The sequence below is a fragment of the Aspergillus stella-maris genome (genome assembly GCF_047715825.1).
Source record: "Aspergillus stella-maris strain CBS 113639 unplaced genomic scaffold BDV14scaffold_137, whole genome shotgun sequence".
NCBI lineage: Eukaryota > Fungi > Ascomycota > Eurotiomycetes > Eurotiales > Aspergillaceae > Aspergillus > Aspergillus stella-maris.
This window is the reverse complement of record NW_027396931.1, coordinates 14,287-32,944: the sequence shown is the minus strand read 5'-3', so window position 1 is coordinate 32,944 and position 18,658 is coordinate 14,287. Positions and strand designations below refer to the sequence as shown.

The following is an 18,658-nucleotide window of genomic DNA, read 5'->3' as shown; positions in this document are numbered from 1 at the left end:
CATAATGTAAGCACCTGAACTCGGGTTTCTAGAGGATGGTACTGCTTGCAGGGCATTATAAAGGATCTTTAGCAGCAAGGCGGCGAGGGAGGGAGGAAGGCAGGCACGTTTCGCAAGAGAATAAGGAAGATCCGCACTTTAAAACACTATATAAATCATGAAGATTAATGAAATAGCGGTCTGAATAGCTTCAAAACTAGGTCTCAAAGAGGTTAATAGATAATCCTTAATGTTGGTAGGATTTATGATGTATCAAAACATTCGTTGCCATAGTAATTTACTAGCACGTGGATGGTGTGGTACATCTGTGTTCCTAGCGTCATTACTAGCGCGGCGAAGACTTTTGGTGCACACCTCCGTATAGTTTTGGATTAACAAGTTACCCTGCAAGTAGTTCTTAAATTTCTTATACCACTTCTTTTTATTAAGGTATTCTTGGAAATTCTTTTAAATCCAGTTCTTAAAGGCTTTATACATGTCCCACGTGGTGGCCTTTCTATTTTAGACAAGCTCCTTATAAGCCAATATTTGCCATTTGGCCAAGCCTATAAGGCACTATTTTATAATAGTAATCTTTTTAAGATTATTGGGGTCCTTGCCAGCTAGGATATGCTTATCTTTAAAATAGTATCTGGCATCCTAAAGCTAGTAATTAGCTATATTATTACTAAATACTCCCAAGTAGGTAGGGATAGGTTCTAGATCTCCCACCTTTTAATATGGCCTGGCACTCATGTTATTTATTATTATATTTAGGTTTATGGTTCCCTTAGCAGGTAAATTCCTATTTTATTGGGGGGTTTAACTACTTTAAGCAGCTTGCTATAGTATTAGCATTTATTAACCTTATTAGGCAAGGAATTGGTTATTTTACTAGCCAAATAGTTGGGTATTGTAATATATCTAACCCCCTGGTCCTATGGCCAGCTAAAGGTTCCTAAATACTGGTGCCCAGTGGTCTGGGGGAGCCTTAAATATAGCTCTCCTGCCAGTCTCCATCATGGGTTATTGCTGCTAGGAGTTGGTAGGGATGGGGTGGTTTTAATAATTAGCCATGTTACTCTGGCTAAGGTCTTTTTATTAATAGGTTTATAAAGAATTAGGAAATAGCTTAAAATCTCCTAGTCTCCCTTTCCTTGACAGTATTTTTATATAGTATTATCCTTGCTTTAATTAACTAGGCTTTGCCAGTAAGACTAGAGCCAGGTTCCTCTTGGCAGGGTCTTGTAGTATGCTAGTCCCTTCCTTTCTAACCTTTATATAGTAGGGAGGGTGCAAGGGGTATAGCAACATTTGCCTATTTTAACAAGCCCCTTACTTGTTAAAGTGGTCTCCCTTTGTTCCTTAGGTCTCTCAGGCAATACTGCCCCTTTAACTTCTTCAAGGATGGCTAGAGACATGCTACTAGATGTAATAACACTTATAGTAATAAAGTCAATTGCATTGTTTTGTGGGCTAGAATTGGCCTGCTGGTAACAAGGTTGCAGGCCAGAAGTCTTAACTGCCGCCTGCCTTGCCATCCATGTAAGACGGGCTTTCTACTGCTATTTATCTACCATAACAAGAGAGAGGATCTACACTCTCGCCGAGGTCAGTGGCTCTAGCCACCGTCCTCGCCTATCTCGAGTTGGTCAGCCAGCGGGCTCGCCTTCCTCGAGGTGGTCAGCTGACAACCTCGCCAGCCGCGAGTTGTAGCTGCCCCAACCTCGATGATAGCGATCCACGGCTGATATCACATAGTTAATTAACTATTAAGGATTTGTTTAGGATAAGTTCTGCCATCTTATAGACCTGGCAGTGGCATGGGGCTGCTCTATAAATGTCAAGTAATACTATCCAACCTATTAAGACCTGCTCTTAATATAGGGATAGTCTATATTAGTGGTTACAAAGTTCTGCTTAAAATTATTAACTATTAAGTCTTCTTTAAAGGGTATTTAAATAAATATTATAGGCACGCGCTGCAGGCGCAATTTTTAGAAATTTACTATTTTTAAGGTCTTAAATTATATATTTAATCCAGCCCTCTTACTTAACTAAATTTTAACTTGTTTAACACGCTTTTCGTGGCATGATATGCGAGCGCCATTTTCCTCCAAGCCTCCATACTATGAGCTGCAGTCCTATCCCGAGACCCCGAGGCGGCAAGCCTCCTGTTCCAAAAACAAGGACATTCCAAGGGTCTGTACCCACCCCACTCGACGAATAGCCGTACTGAGATGTGCAGCTGCTGGACTTGTCGTCGACGAAAGGTCAAATGCGATCTATCGCGCCCACTCTGCATTCGCTGCACCAAGGGGGGTCATCACTGTGACGGATATGGTCTACTTCTTCACTGGACTGAGAACAATACTTCATTTTCGGAGGACAATTTTTCTATAGTCCGTGGAAATGCAGTAAAGCAGAAGGCCATGTCGGCGCTGAGTATCCCTCCCCGGTTCGCGTTTACCTGTATGATTAGTCTTAACGCACCTGTTAGGATTTGCATCATGGCACTGGGATATGCATACGGTATCAAAACTACTTGCAGGGATTGATCAGACAGAGACGGGCATTGACCGAGTTGTGGGTCCTTTTACTATCTTCCAAGCTCGTGATCATTTCATGGACACACTTTCAATCGAGAAACCCAGCCGGCCAATAAGCCATTTTTCAAGCGAGTTTTCTCCTCTGTCGACATCACTATCACCCGTTCTTGAGACCTTTTGTCTCGCCAATCCACAGTTTCAAGTGCTTCCTGATGCGCTCTCTGGGAGTCCGATCTACCCATCCGCGGCTCGACTATTCCACCACTACACCAGCCATGTCACACACCTGCTACAGCCGGTTCTTCACACAGGAAACTTCTACAGCTCCATCTATGTGCCTCGTGCAATCTCCGGGGCCTGGGACTTGGTCTCAACTGGCTCAGCCTTGACGGCTTCGTGGGGTACACGGTCAATATTCTTCTCCATCTTGGCGACCTCGGCCTTTCATCTCCGGGGTGTTGAAGTTCCTCGTGGAGCTACATCAACACCATCTTCGGTGGAAATACAGAGGCCATCGGATATGGATAGTATAGGAAGGGGCTGTCGCATGATGGCCTACAGGTATCTCCGATTGGCTCTGACCGACGGCTTAGATTCCCCAGAGTCTGTGGAAGCAGCCATGTCTGCTATCCTGTCATTCATTAGTATTGATGTAGGCCCCTCACATCTTTCGCAGTCTTTTCACCTTTTCTAACATATGATCTCTCGGTCACCCAGATAATGCACGGTTCCATGTCTGAGTTCCCCCTCCATCTTGCTGCCTTCCGAGCTCTGCAAGCTCAATTCCAGCAAAGGAATCGAAATGGGCCAGCTGAAACCTTAGAAACATCACCGGCTGAGCGATACCTAACTTCCATCTTCTACCTCCAGTCAACTCTCTCACTGTCGACGAACTGCGAGCTCACACCCGTGCCCTGGCCGTCAGATCCTCAACGGTCGCATTGCCGAGAGGAATCTATGTATAAAATAGCCAGTACCGTCAACGATACCTGTTTACAATACACATATGGCACAACCAAATGCCTGGCCATGTTCATCCGCGCTGCTGCGACCCTTTTTCGGTCTATGTCCTACTACATATCCGCCGGCGTCCAACTACCAGCCGGCTTACAAGATGCGGTATATACCCTGTTAAGCAAGCTCAACAGCTGGAGTCTCGCCGCAGAAAACATCATCGAGCTCCCCGATTTCACAACAATGAAAGTGATGAAGCTGCATATTTTAGCCTTCCACGATGCAATCCACATTTTCTGTGTCACGCACCTGATGCTACCTTTTTACACCTGCCAGGAAGCGCACAAGGCGTCATCAGAGGAAATTCGACTTCGCGCTTCACGGGTATTAACACATTTACAATGCATTGAGAACATCAAGCAGGAGAATTCCCGCATTTTCTACACCCAAGCCGCGTCGATATTATGGCCGGGGTTCATCGCGTCCTGCGAGGCGGTCGGCGAGGACAGGTCCGGCTGGACGAAGTGGTGGGAGCACATGCTTACATATCGTATTGGGAATATTGCCTCACTGTACGCGACTGTGAGGGAAGTGTGGCAGCTAAGCAATAGTGGACAAGGTAGTAGTAAGATTCCGGTCTGGAGGGTACTTCTGAAGAAGAAAAAAGTGATCATCATAGCCCTTTGAATGATAGCTGTAACTAGCGGAACCCATTCCTCGTTGCCGATGAGCTACTATGAACACGAATAATACCAAGTCTTCCAAATGACCCTCCATTGAAAGGAGATTCGGTGGCCATACTCTATTGCTACCATCACATTCTCATCATTTCGAGAAGGGTCATATTCATCGGCTGTAGCACAAGGCACCGATATGTACCGCCAGGGCCCTGGAGGTCGAATTAATAACACAGTTCGCGGATCAATGACTGACCCGGATGCGAAGAATCAACTTTTTCCAGGTGTTCATAGACTCTCAATTCGCGATCTGTTGCAGTGAATTAGTCTGGCAAAGAGGTGGACACCTTCAATACCGTGTAGGTATTGACTTTTGATTCATAACTCGTCAGAGCTCTTCTAGGACCAATTGGACTTGCACTGGAGATCCCGGCATAGCCAACTCCAAAAGAATCTCTATAGCACGGGTCATGGACAGTCTCGCCTACAGCTGGCCGTCGTCGGTCGACCTCACATCAGCCACCAACTGTTCGAGGGCTTGGAGGTGGAAGTCCCAACTATCCATGTGACAACGCTAAAGAATCATAACGAGATTGACTCCTACATCCATGCCAGCATACGCAAGTCTGTTATCCTGAAGCGCGCCTCCGCGAAGCTGCGACGGCAGATTGTGCACACTCTATCCTCCCGCGCTGAAGGGATGTTTCTCTGGGTCAACCTTGTGCTACAGGAACTAGTCGAGAAGCGAAATGAAAGTAGCATACGAAAAGCCCTGGAGGATTCACCGCGCGGTCTCAAGAAGATTCTTCGTCATGTGCTATCAACCTTCTCTGCTAGCTCAACAGAGGAAGAACTCGAGTACCTGAACGAAATCCTTGTCTGGGTGTCGACTACCCAGCAACCTCTGACAATTGGGACCATAGACGCTATTTTGGGACTCAGGTCTGGACTGCCTGGTAAAGTACCCAGGCTTCAACCCTAAACAAGCCAACAAGCTATGCCCTCGCCGCGTTCTCCGCGTCGCAATGCGCTGCCACCACCGAGAGATCCGAGACGAGATAATTCGGATTCTGCTTGACGCGGGACTCGACGAAGATGTTACTGTGCGCCCGAGTACGATGGCTGAGATCGTTGGCGATGAACTCTTGGTGAATCTTTCTAGGGTTGGGGGTCGGCTTGTGAGTGATGAGCAGATGAGCGGGGGGGATATATATGATGGCAGTGCTGGTCGTGACGAGAATACGGATGACGAAGATAGTGAGGACGAGTCGGAGGATGAACAGGATGATCAGGCGTTTATGGTTATGAAGTTGTCTCAGTTATATGGGCACTGAGCACTGAGTATATTTCTCTGCTACTTAGTTTGCAATGCTACCCTCTAGCCAGGATTTATGTAATTATGGATTTCAGGGGAAAAGTTTATCATGCGATGACAGAGGAAGAAAAATTCGGAATGGAGGGAGATTGGAGCTGGTTATGTGACGCCAGAGGTGAAAGGAGGATGAAGTACCTATATCAACAGCAGTAATGTCTATTATGCAGCCATCGGGAAATCTTCCCATTCTGTGTCTGCCCCGCTGCGGCTGAAGACCGTCGATAAAGTTGATTTAATTCGATTCGATTTGATCGACTAAAATGGGGCCATTTACCCCTCGTCGCCAACATAAACACCCTTTCCCCCTCATTGTTGTCGCCTTCGACGGTCATGACCCGCGATGGCCAGCCCTAACCAGATCCCCGCCATTTATGCCCGTTCGATCGATAAATATCAACAGATAACTGACCAGGCTCTTGACGTGGAGTTCCTGAAGAAGCTGCAGAATGTCGATGACCTCACCAACGAGATCGATGCCCGAAACAAAAACTTCGCCGAGTTTCGGCAGAAGCGCAGTTACATCTTCGATGCGATGAAGGCAGCCCTGATCCCTATCCAGCTGTTTGGGGATCTCACTGCAGGTGCTGCATCCATGGCCTTTCCCCCGACCAGCCTTGTCTTTGGCGCTGTAACATATTTGATGACCGCTGCCAAGGGGGTGTCAGCTTCTTATGACGCGATTCACGAGCTGATGGAATCCTTGAAGGTACGAGTTGTTTTCTGGCAATGACTCAAGGAGGCTCGGTCTGAACTTGTAGGACTTTACCATTCGACTGAAAGCGTACGGGCGCGAGGCCATCTCTGACGACTTGAGCGACAAACTCAGCGATATCCTCGTTACGCTTGTCGATGTGTTCGCCCTGTCAACCAAAACAATCCGACGAGGCCGCCTGCTGAAATTTACCCGGAACTTCCTTTTAGGCAACGACGACGCGATACAGGGCGCGATGCGCAAGCTCGATAAATTGACCCAAGTCGAAGGACAACTTGTCGGAGCAGAAACATTGACCGAAGCGAAACGGACTGGCAGGGTAGTAGACGATGTCTCGATAACCCTCAACACCACCAGTGCGACCGTGACGGAGACAGGAATAACGGTGAATCAGATGAGCATGCAGGTAGATCAGATCCAGGACCAGCTAGGAACGCTGATGGTTTCGGTCAACGAGGGAAAGCAAGCGAGCAGCGAAGATCGCGAGAAGTCACTTCAATCGTTGGTTAAGAAGATTCTCAAGCCATCCAAGACCGATTCTGCCCAAGATTGGTACGACAAGATCAACAAATCCCGCGTTCCAGGTACAGGGGATTGGATACGGACGGAGGACATATTCAAGCAATGGTTGAGCAGAGACACCCCCATCATCTTCGTGTCTGGGAACCCTGGTGCAGGCAAGTCATACCTGTCCACGAACATTATCAACTTTCTTCGGGACCAACATCCACAGCATGGACAGAGCATGTTGTCAGTGTCAGTCGGATACTTCTTCTTCAAGGACGACAACCCCGACACTCGTTCCTTCCACCAAGCCTTGCGCGATCTTGCCTATCAAATCAGCAAGAACGATCCAGTCTACCAGAAGCATCTCGCCACCATTGAGGAATACGAAAGATTGAGCACTCTCCAAAGCGCCTGGCGTTTGCTATTTCTCGACTACTTCGTCAGCAAGCCAAACGTGGAAAGCAGTGTATATATACTGCTCGATGCACTGGACGAGGCATTGGACGAGGAACGGAAGATATTCCTGAGCCTAGCAAAAGATCTCTATAGTAGCGATCGTGGGCAGTCTCGCCTACAGCTCGCCGTCGTCGGTCGACCTCATATTAGCGACCAACTTTTTGAAGGCTTGGAGGTTGAGGTCCCAACTATCCATGTGACAACGCAGAAAAATCACAACGACATTGACTCTTACATCCATGCTAGCATACGCAAGTCTGTCATTCTCAAGCGCGCCTCCGCAAAGTTGCGACAGGAGATTGTCGATACTTTATCTTCCCGCGCAGAAGGGATGTTCCTATGGGTCAACCTTATGCTGCAGGAACTAGTCAAGAAGCGAAGCGAAAGTAGCATACGAAAAGCCTTGGAGGATTCACCACGAGGTCTCAAGGAAATTCTTCGCCATGTGCTGTCAAGCTTCTCTGCTAGCTCCACAGAGGAAGAGCTCGATTACCTGAACGAAATCCTTGTCTGGGTGGCGACTGCCCAGCAGCCTCTGACAATTGGGACAGTGGACGCAATCTTGAGACTAAAGTCTCCAGACGGCGATGGCATGATCTACCTGGAAGGGTCACTCCGGCGACAGTTTGCGTCCTTCTTTAACCTTGATCGCGAAGATGGCTTAAACACCTCGGAGTTGCAAAACACCTCTACTCGACCAGATCTGTTTGACGCCTCTGATGATGAGGATCAGCAAGACGAGGATGCATTTGAGGATGTCGACAACTTTGCCGAGTTCAGTTCCGACAGCACAACTACCACCATTACCTTCTCTCACGCGTCAATTGGGGACTTCTTTCGCGATGAAACTGAAGGTCCAGTTGCTGCTGACTATGACCATGTAGCGGCCGGAGTGAGCTATCGACAAGCAAAGGCCCATGTACTAAAGTCTCTTCTAAGACTCCTAACGGATAAGGACTTTGCAAAGCGGGCGGTTGATGATGCAGATTTGTTGAATCACGCAGCGCAGAATTGGGTCTACCATCTCCACGACGTCTCGCCTTCTGAGTGCAGTGACGAGGACAAAATTGAAATTGCGCAGATGCTTTTGTCCATGTTCCAATCAGAAGAGATTATGACGACGTGGATTGGCCGCCGCAGCTGGGTGTCGACCAACGCCAGCGTCAAGGCTGTTCGGCAGTGGTGGCTTGGGGATGTGCTAGAAGCCTTGTCGCAGGAAGATCGAGATTTTATTGCCGATACCGAAGAAATCCCGATTACAACGTTCCGCAAAGTAGTCATGTACTGCATCAAAAAATGGTTATGTGAATACAACTCCTGGCTCGTCCAACCCCTTGCGGCTGTAGTATGGAGTTACCAGAGGCTTGAGAAGGGCAATGAGGTGGACTTTTATGAGATCTTCAATCCGACAGCCGACGAGCTCGTTGACGCTGCAAACTTTGGTGGCCCAGAGAAGCACGCGCTATGGCATCGACGACTGGCAATGGCGCTGCGAGACGTCGGGCATTATGAGGAGGCAATCGAGCACTTCAACACAGCTCTAACACTGGAGCCCGATGAGTGGCTCATCAGAGCCGGTCTTGCAACAACCTTTGTCCAACAAGAGGAATGGCAGAAAGCGATTAGCCTTGACCAGGAGGTGACGAAAATCATCTCTAAACGTATTAACGACAAACCCGAGGAGGTGGTTGCGTTGAAAACGTCACTCCATACCGTCCTCGAACGGATGGCAGGATGCTACCAAAAATTGGGCGAGGAAGACAAGCGCTTTGAGTGCATCAAGAAGGCTTATGAGAGCACCATACCGTTTTGCAATACGTGCATCAATTCCATGTTCAAATTCTATGGAGAGAATGAGGACCACGACGCTGTGATAGAGTTGCTGGTACAACTGGATGAGTCGACGGTGCCAGGAAAAGACCACTCCAAGTTAACACAAGCACTCCTCGACACTCCAGACCTTAGCAACAATTTCTTTATCATTGCCGCGGCGGCGGCCATGGCCACAGGCCATCTCGACATCATGGTCCAGTCATGGAAGACCGCCGCAAAGGCGGCTCGCACCCAACTGCAAACCGTGAGCTCCGCCATTCTCGAGTTATCTATTGGCAGGCTGTATAGCGAATATCTATGCGACACCCCAAGAGCAGTCAAGCGATGGGAGCAAATCCTGAGCATCTACGCAACTTCCAAGGATGAGAGTCTGATCGGGATTGCCAAAATGGAGGCAGCCTACCACCTGGCCAAGCAACTCCTCTGCGATGCCGCCGAAGCAGGTATCGGCAGTCCAGAAGCAAAAGCCATAGGAGCGAGACTTGAGAAGCTAGCAAAGCGAAATATGGTAGAGTCCAACATCACTGTGATTTGGACATTAGACAGTGTTCGCGCCATCTCACTGGGCGTATACTACCGTCTCAACGGGCAGGAAGCAGAGGCCCGAGCCCAATTCAGACCATCCGTCAAACGAGGCATCGACATTCTTTCCGATGATGACCCTGAGAATGACATTTACGGTCTTGTCGGGTTGATCGGCGCGCTGATATCCGCGGGCGACGTGAAGAATGTCCATTCTATTGCGTACGCGGTCGGCAAGCTGTCGGCAGAGGGCGACCCTGATAAGGCATTTGCTTGGAGCTGCGATGGTCTGTGTCGGAAGGAGTCACAAGTTATGGACACATACTCTCTCTGTCCTATCTGCTACGACACGTCGTTTTGCCCGGATTGCGTCAAGCTGCTAGAGGCTGGGGAGCTGGGGGTTAAGCGGTGCAGCACGAAGCACGTCAAGGAGTTTATATACATTCCAGAGCAGCCGAAGAATTTTGCAGCAGGCGAGATGTTATATGATGGAGAGATTATGTCGTTTGAAGACTGGAAGAGTCAGTTACGGCGAGATTGGCAGATATAGCACAGTGACCAGAGAATAGCCCTGAAGTCATCACATCATCCCCACTCCCCCACAAATCCATCTCACCACCAATAATTCCCCCCTCCAACTGAACTCCAACTCAACCTCACCTCACCCCCTTAAACAAGAAACAAAAATAAAATGCCCCGTACCATCCAAATCCTCCTCTCAATCGACTTCGACGCCGTCTCCGGCTTCCTCGGCACCGGCGCATCCCCCACAAACACCCTAGCAGACTTTAGCAGCGGCTACTTCGCCGCCCAAGTCGGTGTCCCGCGGCTGTTGAGGTTGTTCAAAAAACATGGTATATCCGATCGCGTAACATGGTTTATACCGGGCCATTCGATGGAGAGTTTTCCCTTGCAGACGCAGGCTATTGTGGACTCTGGTGCCGAGATTGGTTGTCATGGGTATGCGCATGAGGGGGCAAGCCAGTTGACGGAGAGTCAGGAGAGGGATGTTATTGAGCGCTGTGTGGAACTTGCGACTGTTTTGACGGGGAAGAAGCCGAGGGGGTGGAGGGCTCCGCTTTATCAGCTTAGGGAGCATACGGTGAAGTGTTTGGAGGAACATGGGTTTCTTTACGGTACTTCCACCCTTAACTTTCTTGCAAGTGAATATATTAATAAAGGAGATAGATACATCCCTAACCCACCACGACTCCCAACCATACTACTTAACCCAACCTTCAACCCCCAACCCAATAAACTTCTCCCCCTCCACCCCCGCAAGCGAATGGATGGTCCCCCTTTTCCCTCCAAACCCCATCACATCGCGTACACTAATCGAAATCCCATGTAACTGGTACATGGAAGACATGACACCCATGCAGTTCCTCCCTGCTGCGAGTAACAGCCACGGCTTCGTGAGTCCCGAAGTCATCGAGAAGAACTGGAAAGCGAGATTTGAGTTCCTTTATCATGAGACGGGCGATGATGGGGAGTTGCACGATTTTGTGTTTCCGCTTGTGCTTCATCCGGATACGTCGGGTATGGCGCATGTTATTGGTATGGTTGAACGGGTTATTATTTGGCTGGGGGGGTGGGAGGGGGTGGAGTTTGTTACGTTTGGGGAGTGTGCTAATCAATGGAAGGGCAGACAGGAGAAGCATTGAGAAGGGTATGATACAGCTCTCTTGAGACTAAGTGAAGGTGTATGAGGTCCAGAGGAGAAAAAAGAGAAATTGATTTCGAATATAAAACACATCCAAAGAACCAAAACTTATCATCATCCAATCGTCCATGGAGCAGGGTCACCACATGTAGATCGGGAGAGCCATCGTTCAAGCAGCGGCCGCAGTCTCGCCCTTCTTCCGCATAGACTGCCTATACATGAAAATCAGTACCATAAAGAGCAGCATTGTAAAGAACAAGGTACACACCTCATCTGAACCCTCTTCAACCCCCGACACAACCTCTCAAACTCATCCCTCGTAACCCCTCCCTGTCCAGCAGACATAATCTTAACCATCTTCCCCTTCTTACACCACCCCCTCACACTCCCCTCGCCCCCCAACCGATCCCCCTTATCACTTAAAACCGCCCTTCCATCTAACTCCCGATCAAGGAGGCGACTGAACTCCCTATTCGCCGGAGAGATAAAAAGCGGATCCGTCTCGCCCATTTTCTCCCCAACGAGAACTTCCTCTTCGAACGTCGCGAATTCGGATTCTGGGTTTGTTATAGAGGGGTCGTAGGAGTGGATGTTTGTGCCCACTGCGTTGTCGGTGCCTGAACAGGTTGTTTCTGCGCGTTCGGGGGAGAGGATTGTTCTTTCCAAGATTGTTATGATGCGCGGGTCGGTGGGGGATGGGTCTAGGGAGGCGGGGAACAGGGAGTGCGTTGAGGAGATTGTTCGAATGGGGATGGTCGAACGAGTCAGGATGGGGGCTCGAAGGGTTCGGACGATTGGGCGGTGTTTGAGGAGGAAGGACATTTTGTCTAGGTAGATAGTCTGGCTTGACGTCTGGAGATTATTGGTGTGGATGGTGAGTTTCTAGGTCTCTGCCGGTTGACGTTCTCTTTCCGATAGCCGTTCGAGAGCAAAGCAATAGCACGAGTTCTGGCCTGATATATAGCTGAATTCTGCCAACTCGTCCATGGACAGCAGTGGTTTGACGTCACCTGTACCACGTCTATGCTCTCTCTTCCAGGATAGTCGAGACATTAGCGACATATGATCCAAGGGTGCGTTAATCGCGGAGTCATGTCCAATGATGGCGATATCAGCGTGTGACGACTTGTCGCTACGTATATCACGGCGGCCGAAGTGCGACAAGACCCTTCCTTCAATGAAAGCAAGGAGAGACGAACAATATATTATAGGAGGAAGGTGGCACATCATTGCTATCAAGTAACATTATTAACACTCTCAGTGTCATTGGGCTGTCATATTGGCGATTGAGAGAGCGGGGTGAGACTAAGTTCAGAAAATCCGGGGAAAGCTGTGGCTATGACCCATGGATCCCTGGCTATAGGTCTCGCCACCACGAGTCTAGACATGTTATCTACGGACTAGGAAAAGTCTTGTGACATATCCTGTGATCATAATGATAGGAAACCATTTTATTCAATTCCAGGGAGGTGATAGTGCTTTTAATCCATAAACGCCAGAAAACCAACCCATGCCGAGTCGCAATCACCGAATATACCTAAAAGCCCTCATAGAGTGGAAAGTCCGATAGACTCCAAACAAGGTTGATCCAACGCCAATGCCACCGGCGCTCCAGGCTGCGCCTTGGCGGTAGAGAGAAGTGTATGGGATTTGGCCTTCCGCTGGTTTCTGCGAGATATGAGCACCCGTATAGTTTCTTGTGAGGGAAATGGTAGGGTGGACGTACAGTTCGCAGACGGCGTCCGAGAGCTCCGGCTTGTTGGCCGCCGCGGCCGAGGAGAATTTGGAACATTTTGTATGCTAGTGGTTATTTGCAGTCAAAGTAGACACCTCGGGGTGTTCCAGCGAGGGTAGAGCGGAATTATATATATTGTGATAGAGCGATGACGTGGGGACGACTGACTTGGTTGGGCGATCCATGGTCGAACATTGACCAAACAGAACAAAGCATACTTGCTTTCTGACAACTATACAGAAGTCGATGCCAGTGCTGTGGATGGATGTACTCCACTCATGGAGTCCACATTCGATTTGAATCGGCCTGTCCTTGAAACATTAGTCAGGCATGGAGCCGACATTAATGCCACTGATAATCAAGGACATACACCTCTTATGTACGCCACAGGTTTAGTGGTCCCGATGCCGAGGGAGCCTCTACAAGCGGAAAGGTCCCGGGACGTGATCAGTGACCGGGATATCATCTTCCGAGAAACCGTGATAAGATCGCTCATTTTGGGAGGAGCGGTCGTAGACGCCCGTAATATAGAGGGAGAAACAGCGCTTTTCGGTGCGTCAAGAAGAAGTTACTATGAAATCGCGAGGCTGCTCCTTGAAAACGGAGCTGATGTGAACACGAGGAACAAGAATGGGCGGACACCACTCTTCGAAGCCTGTCAGAATATTTTTGAGGACGTAATAAAATTATTGATCGAGCACGGTGCAGATGTCAATGTCCGCGATGTTACGGGACAAACACCGCTCTTGAAGGCCGCCGGTGGACTCGAAAAGTGCACAACTATCTGGCAAAAGGACGCTGCAACGAGTGCCAACAGTTCTACCAGGTATCGCGATTGGTGCAATACCATGCAAATTATTGATGTCAACACAGGAACCAACTTTATCGTCAATTTACTTATCAAAAATGGAGCCAATGTGGATGCTGCCGACGATTTGGGAAAGACCCTACTGATGGAAGCGATTCTACTGGGAGATACATCTACAAGCATACTTCTTCTTGAGCTCGGAGCAAACGTCAATCTAGCTGACGAATATGGGTGGACACCGACCATGCATGCGGCGATGACAGGCCAGTCATCTGTTCTTCGGTGGCTGTTGCAAAAAGGAGCGGCCGTCAATGGTATCGATCAAAGCGGCTGCACTCCTCTACATCACGCGACACGAGGAGGACATAAAGATATAGTCCAGCTTCTCATCTCATCCGGGGCTGACATAAATCGCAGAAGCAATGCAGGATTTACGCCGCACATGATAGCCTCCGAGAACCGCCATTTCTCTGTTACCAAGCTTTTGTTTGACAACGGCGCGCTCCACGAGGATCCCTTGGTTAAAAGTGTGCCTAGCCTGGGTAACGTTACCCTGCGAGCCCATGATACAGGAGGATGAAGTGAAAATACATGGACTCACAGAGAGCACTTGGTCTGGAATTTGAGAGCTCGAATGATTCTCAGGCTGGTTGTTGCTCGGTTATTTCGTCGCTACGTCGATGCTTGTGCAAATACTGTCTTTATGCATTGTCCTTAGCTCAGGAAGACGTGTCATGAGGACTCTTTCTTGATACTAAACAAGGTTGGTCTTTATTGTGAAGCTGGCATTTCCATGCTATCGGCCCCAGTCCCTGACCCGCCGGTGGATCAATGTGAGCTTTTAGAATGAAGCAATCACCCCGCATCAGCTTCGCTTCGAGCGTGCTTGGACACCGCCTCCTCCGCTTGGGATCACGCTCGCTGGGTGCAATTGGCCGGGGCCGAGGGCTCAAGTGACAGCAGCGGCCAAGAGTCTTGGACTCCCTTTATCCGTGATCCCACGGCTATACCTTCAAAGGACTCCAATCAGCTTGACTCCTCTGCAAGACCAAGATATACAGTGTCCTTGAATTGTTCTTGGCCTTATGATAGTTAGCAAGCGTGGTTCCCATTTAGCCTATTTAGCCGGATGTATGCCGCTGGGTACAACGGATTGTGTTCTGCAGGACCCGCAAGACCATTAAGAGGTTGAATCCTTCTGGATGTTTTGGTTTACTATTCGAAAACCGCCAATAAATTGCAAGTGCTCATAAGAGCCCTTCAGGCTATTTTCCCAACACAAGTATCCTCGCCGTGGAGTATTGGTGGCTGTTGGTCCAGGATAGTCCTCCAATGAAGGAAGGAACTATACGGCTGGCTTCAGATATGGACCGACAATATAGCAAACGTTGACATTGCCTCGGAAGATAAAGATATCCCTCCGCTAGCCAAAAGCAAGCACCTGGCCCAGCGCGTTTCTGGCTTCGCTTTTTTACATCTCAATCGAGTCACGACAAGATGGTCCACAAAACTAGGGTCTACAATTGGTATGTTACTCTCCACTCCAACCACCGCCATTCTGACAGGCATAGGTACATCTGCCTGGTAGCAGCCGGATGCATGGTGTTGATGGGCTACGATGCTTCTGTCTTCAACTCCGTCCAGAATTCCGACAACTGGCACGCCTATTTTGAGAATCCAGTAAGCAACCTCCAGTAGATTTACTGTCCAGCCTAACAATTGTGCAGAATAGCCATATGCTGGGTCTAATAAATACGGTATATACAATCGGCGGTATCATCACGGGATGGTTTCTCGCTGGCCCCTTGGTGAATCTACTCTCACTTTCCAACCCACACTCCGATCTAACAGTGGCAGGCTGACTGGGCGGGCCGGCGTTGGGCTATGGGAATTGGCTGCTTCATTACGGTCATTGCCACCTTCATGCAGTGTTTCCCTCCCCCAAACGACCCTGTTCCGTGCTTCATGGCCGGTCGTGTTATCATTGGTGCTGGACAGGCTCTAGCTATTGGTATGCTGTACTTTTACCCTCAGTGACTCTTCGCTAACACTCTGTAAGCTGCCGGTCCAATTTATATAGGTGAAGTCACACCCTCCTACATCCGTGGGCTAGTCATGGCCTTCTGGCAGATGTTCTACAGCGTAGGCTCCTTCGTCGCATACTGGGTGAATTACGCTGCGGGTAAGAATAGAGAAAGCCTCGGGGACTGGGACTGGAAGATGGTTGTTATCTTTCAGCTTCTTCTACCCATCGTCATTATGTCTCAACTCCCCTTTATGCCCGAGTCACCCCGCTGGCTCGTTCAGCGAAAGAATGACGTCGAAGGCGCGCGCAAAGTGCTACAGCAAGTCCGAGACACAGACCAGGAAATTGACAACGAGCTCGCCTCAATCCGCGAAGCAATTCAGTACGAAAAGGAAGCACTCGACAGCGGAAGAAGGGCATATATGACCCTACTAAAAGACGCCAGTGTTCGAAAGAGACTAATCCTCACTTTCATCATGAACATCGGGCAGCAACTCACCGGCCAAGGAACATTCAACTCGTACTCCAGCACCATCTACCAGAAAATCTGGGAGGACGGCGACACAATCAATTTGATCAACGCGCTAAACGCCACATTCGGAATCATTTTCACACTCAACGCAACCTGGACAGTCGATCGGTTCGGTCGGAAGTTCCTGCTTATCGTCGGTGCGGTCGGTATGGCAGTCTGCATGTTGATCACCGCGTTGGTTGGGCTTGAGACACCAGAGACACCAGAGGGCGCAAAGACTCAGCCTGTCGGAATCGCGATTGTATTCCTTATGTTCCTGTTTGCGTTCTTCTATAAGCCGTCTTGGGGCGCGACTGTTTGGATCTACACGGCCGAGGTGTTTCCGATGAATGTACGGGCACAGGCTGTGGGAATGTGTTCGCAGATGCAGGGCGTTGCAAATACCATCTTTCAGCAGTTCTTTCCGACGTTTTATGAGAATGAGGGATTGTAAGTCACCATAATGTCTGGATTTTTCATCATCAGCTGTGCCTAATTGACATATTCCCAGGAAATCCTTTTTCTTCTTCATGACCTGCAACGTCTTCCTCGCGGTGTTTGTCTGGTTCCTAATCCCAGAGACGAAAAAGGTTCCTCTTGAGGAAATGGATACCCTGTTTGGTGGAGACAGTCATGTTCAAAAAGGTGCTGCTATGCTTCATGAGCAAAAGCTTCAACACATCAACGAGGACGGTAGGGATGATATTGAGATGGCATCAACTGAGCAGCCTGCTAGGCAGTGAGCGGTCCAAAAACCCACGGATGACAATCTTTATCAACGCATCTGAGAAACATCTGTCCATGTACTAGCTCTGATTCCATTATGGTTACCATATAATACACAACTTACCTCACCGTCCATGGTCAAGTGCGCTAAACCCTAACCATATATCTCCCCAGCAACGCTCTAACCCTCTCGACAGGCAACGCCTCCGTAACCCTCCCCTTAAAGCCCCTCAGCGTCTCAGCCTTACAGAGCGCATTGAGAATCGCCTCCTCCGTGGCTTCGGACGTGGCATAGAACAACGAATCAATCGTCTCGTTCTTCAAAGTCTCCACCTTCTGCGTCTCCAGCGGCGGTAGGTATTCGAAGCCGCTTGAGGCAGAGGCCAGTTCGTTTGGTGATGTTCCTGTTGATAGCGCGAGGAAAATCTCGCCGGAGAAGTTGCGGCCTGCGCTGTGGCCGCCGACCTGCGTTACAGTGTTAGTGGAGGGGATGAGATATGGATGGATAGTGTGGACGTACCTGTGTGATTCCCATACCAGCATGCTGCGCGATGCGTCGGAGTTGGTGCGGGAGGAGGGGGGCATCCGTTATTATCACGACAATAATACCTAGATAATATACGTTAGTCTTAACTCCCAGACAGAGCCAGAGAGGAAACGTACTCCCCTCCGCGGCCCTCCCCGCAGCAGGTAACTTCATCTTCTCATCACTCCTCTCCCCTTTCTCACCCTCCTCCCTCTTTTTCTCCGCATCTTCCCTCTTCAACAATTCCCCAACAGGAACATTTCCAATCCTCAAATCCTCCCTCTGCCCATGATTCGCCTGCACAATGACACCAAGCGTGAAATCCCTTTTGTCACCTTTCATAACACGCGAAGCTGTCCCCGTCCCGCCTTTATACCCATGACATCTCATCGCTGTTCCACCTCCATAATTCCCCTCGTATACTTCGTCTTGAGTTTCAGAGGCTTTGATAGCTTCGTCCACAATTTCTTTGTCTATTACGGATGCAGCAATGTCATTTAGGAGGCCGTCATATGTCTCGCCTACGACGGGGATATTCATTCTTCGTGAGGCGGTGATGTCGTCTTCGCCTGACTCGGCCGCTTGTTGGAAATTATGCAGGAAGAACCCGTCGTAGACTTTCCCTATGGAGACTGTGTTTGTTAGGGCGATTGGCTGCGCAAAAACACTATTAGCATACCTTTCCCCTCAAGAAAATGTTATTGGGGAAAGGGATACCTACCGAATTCGTAAACCCCCACTCGGCAATCCCATGACTCCCCGTTAACTCGCCCATTCCATTCAGATCATGCGTAGCAGCGTAGCACGGCATTGTACGTGTTTCTTTTATGCCGCGTGGAAGGATTACTGTTAGGCCTGTGTGGATGGAGGGTGAGCGGTGGATTGTTATTTGGCCGACTGTTACCCCTTTTCTTTGTTAGGATTATGTTTGGAGTTGGGATTATATGGAGGGTGTGTACCGGGAACATCAAGAATGGAATTCTTAGGCCCAGGTTGAAATCTGCCAGGGCTGTAGCCCAAATCTCGGATGCGGGGGCGGGTATTGGTCGTCATGGTGGGTTGTTCTGTGGATAAGTGTCTTACAGTCATGGTTTTTGAA

General features: G+C 49.2%; 8 protein-coding genes across 8 annotated transcripts; 5 read left to right on the top strand and 3 right to left on the bottom strand.

Annotated features, from left to right (window-relative positions):
- Positions 1-3,260: 3,260 nt before the first annotated feature.
- BDV14DRAFT_194338 (transcription factor domain-containing protein) lies at positions 3,261-4,169 on the top strand (the record flags this gene model as incomplete). The annotated part of the gene is made up of 3 exons (XM_073771909.1): positions 3,261-3,463; positions 3,503-3,782; positions 3,819-4,169. The coding sequence occupies 3 exons, from the start codon at positions 3,261-3,263 to the stop codon at positions 4,167-4,169; spliced, it is 834 nt and encodes a 277-aa protein (XP_073621704.1).
- A 1,705-nt stretch (positions 4,170-5,874) lies between these two features.
- Positions 5,875-10,114, top strand: BDV14DRAFT_206349 (NACHT and TPR domain protein; the record flags this gene model as incomplete). Its single annotated transcript, XM_073774901.1, has 2 exons — positions 5,875-6,240; positions 6,293-10,114. 2 exons carry the CDS (start codon positions 5,875-5,877, stop codon positions 10,112-10,114), a joined length of 4,188 nt encoding a protein of 1,395 aa, XP_073621703.1.
- A 141-nt stretch (positions 10,115-10,255) lies between these two features.
- On the top strand, positions 10,256-11,228 carry BDV14DRAFT_194336 (polysaccharide deacetylase family protein; the record flags this gene model as incomplete). The annotated part of the gene is made up of 2 exons (XM_073771908.1): positions 10,256-10,700; positions 10,753-11,228. 2 exons carry the CDS (start codon positions 10,256-10,258, stop codon positions 11,226-11,228), a joined length of 921 nt encoding a protein of 306 aa, XP_073621702.1.
- A 115-nt stretch (positions 11,229-11,343) lies between these two features.
- BDV14DRAFT_207490 (uncharacterized protein) lies at positions 11,344-12,049 on the bottom strand (the record flags this gene model as incomplete). Its single annotated transcript, XM_073775144.1, has 2 exons — positions 11,344-11,439; positions 11,496-12,049. 2 exons carry the CDS (start codon positions 12,047-12,049, stop codon positions 11,397-11,399), a joined length of 597 nt encoding a protein of 198 aa, XP_073621701.1. The 3' UTR covers positions 11,344-11,396.
- Positions 12,050-12,751: 702 nt separating this feature from the next.
- BDV14DRAFT_206346 (uncharacterized protein) lies at positions 12,752-13,019 on the bottom strand (the record flags this gene model as incomplete). Its single annotated transcript, XM_073774900.1, has 2 exons — positions 12,752-12,895; positions 12,954-13,019. The coding sequence occupies 2 exons, from the start codon at positions 13,017-13,019 to the stop codon at positions 12,752-12,754; spliced, it is 210 nt and encodes a 69-aa protein (XP_073621700.1).
- A 221-nt stretch (positions 13,020-13,240) lies between these two features.
- Positions 13,241-14,350, top strand: BDV14DRAFT_206345 (ankyrin repeat-containing domain protein; the record flags this gene model as incomplete). The annotated part of the gene is made up of 1 exon (XM_073774899.1): positions 13,241-14,350. One exon carries the CDS (start codon positions 13,241-13,243, stop codon positions 14,348-14,350), a length of 1,110 nt encoding a protein of 369 aa, XP_073621699.1.
- A 917-nt stretch (positions 14,351-15,267) lies between these two features.
- On the top strand, positions 15,268-17,148 carry BDV14DRAFT_207488 (sugar porter family MFS transporter; the record flags this gene model as incomplete). The annotated part of the gene is made up of 6 exons (XM_073775143.1): positions 15,268-15,296; positions 15,342-15,450; positions 15,498-15,578; positions 15,628-15,781; positions 15,830-16,757; positions 16,819-17,148. 6 exons carry the CDS (start codon positions 15,268-15,270, stop codon positions 17,048-17,050), a joined length of 1,533 nt encoding a protein of 510 aa, XP_073621698.1. The 3' UTR covers positions 17,051-17,148.
- BDV14DRAFT_186166 (P1 family peptidase) lies at positions 16,498-18,658 on the bottom strand. Its single transcript, XM_073770768.1, has 5 exons — positions 18,519-18,658; positions 18,281-18,465; positions 17,697-18,213; positions 17,554-17,642; positions 16,498-17,498 (listed from the first exon to the last, which is right to left on the bottom strand). Exons 1-5 carry the CDS (start codon positions 18,646-18,648, stop codon positions 17,181-17,183), a joined length of 1,239 nt encoding a protein of 412 aa, XP_073621697.1. The 5' UTR covers positions 18,649-18,658; the 3' UTR covers positions 16,498-17,180.

Bases quoted from the DNA above. Each gene is read 5' to 3' on its own strand.
- BDV14DRAFT_186166 (XM_073770768.1), bottom strand. From the start codon at position 18,648: ATGACTGTAAGACACTTATCCACAGAACAACCCACCATGACGACCAAT. The intron at 18,214-18,280 runs GTAGGTATCCCT...GTTTTTGCGCAG, and splicing joins AGTGGGGGTTTACGAATTCG to CCAATCGCCCTAACAAACAC. The intron at 17,499-17,553 runs GTACGTCCACAC...ACTGTAACGCAG, and splicing joins CTGGTATGGGAATCACACAG to GTCGGCGGCCACAGCGCAGG.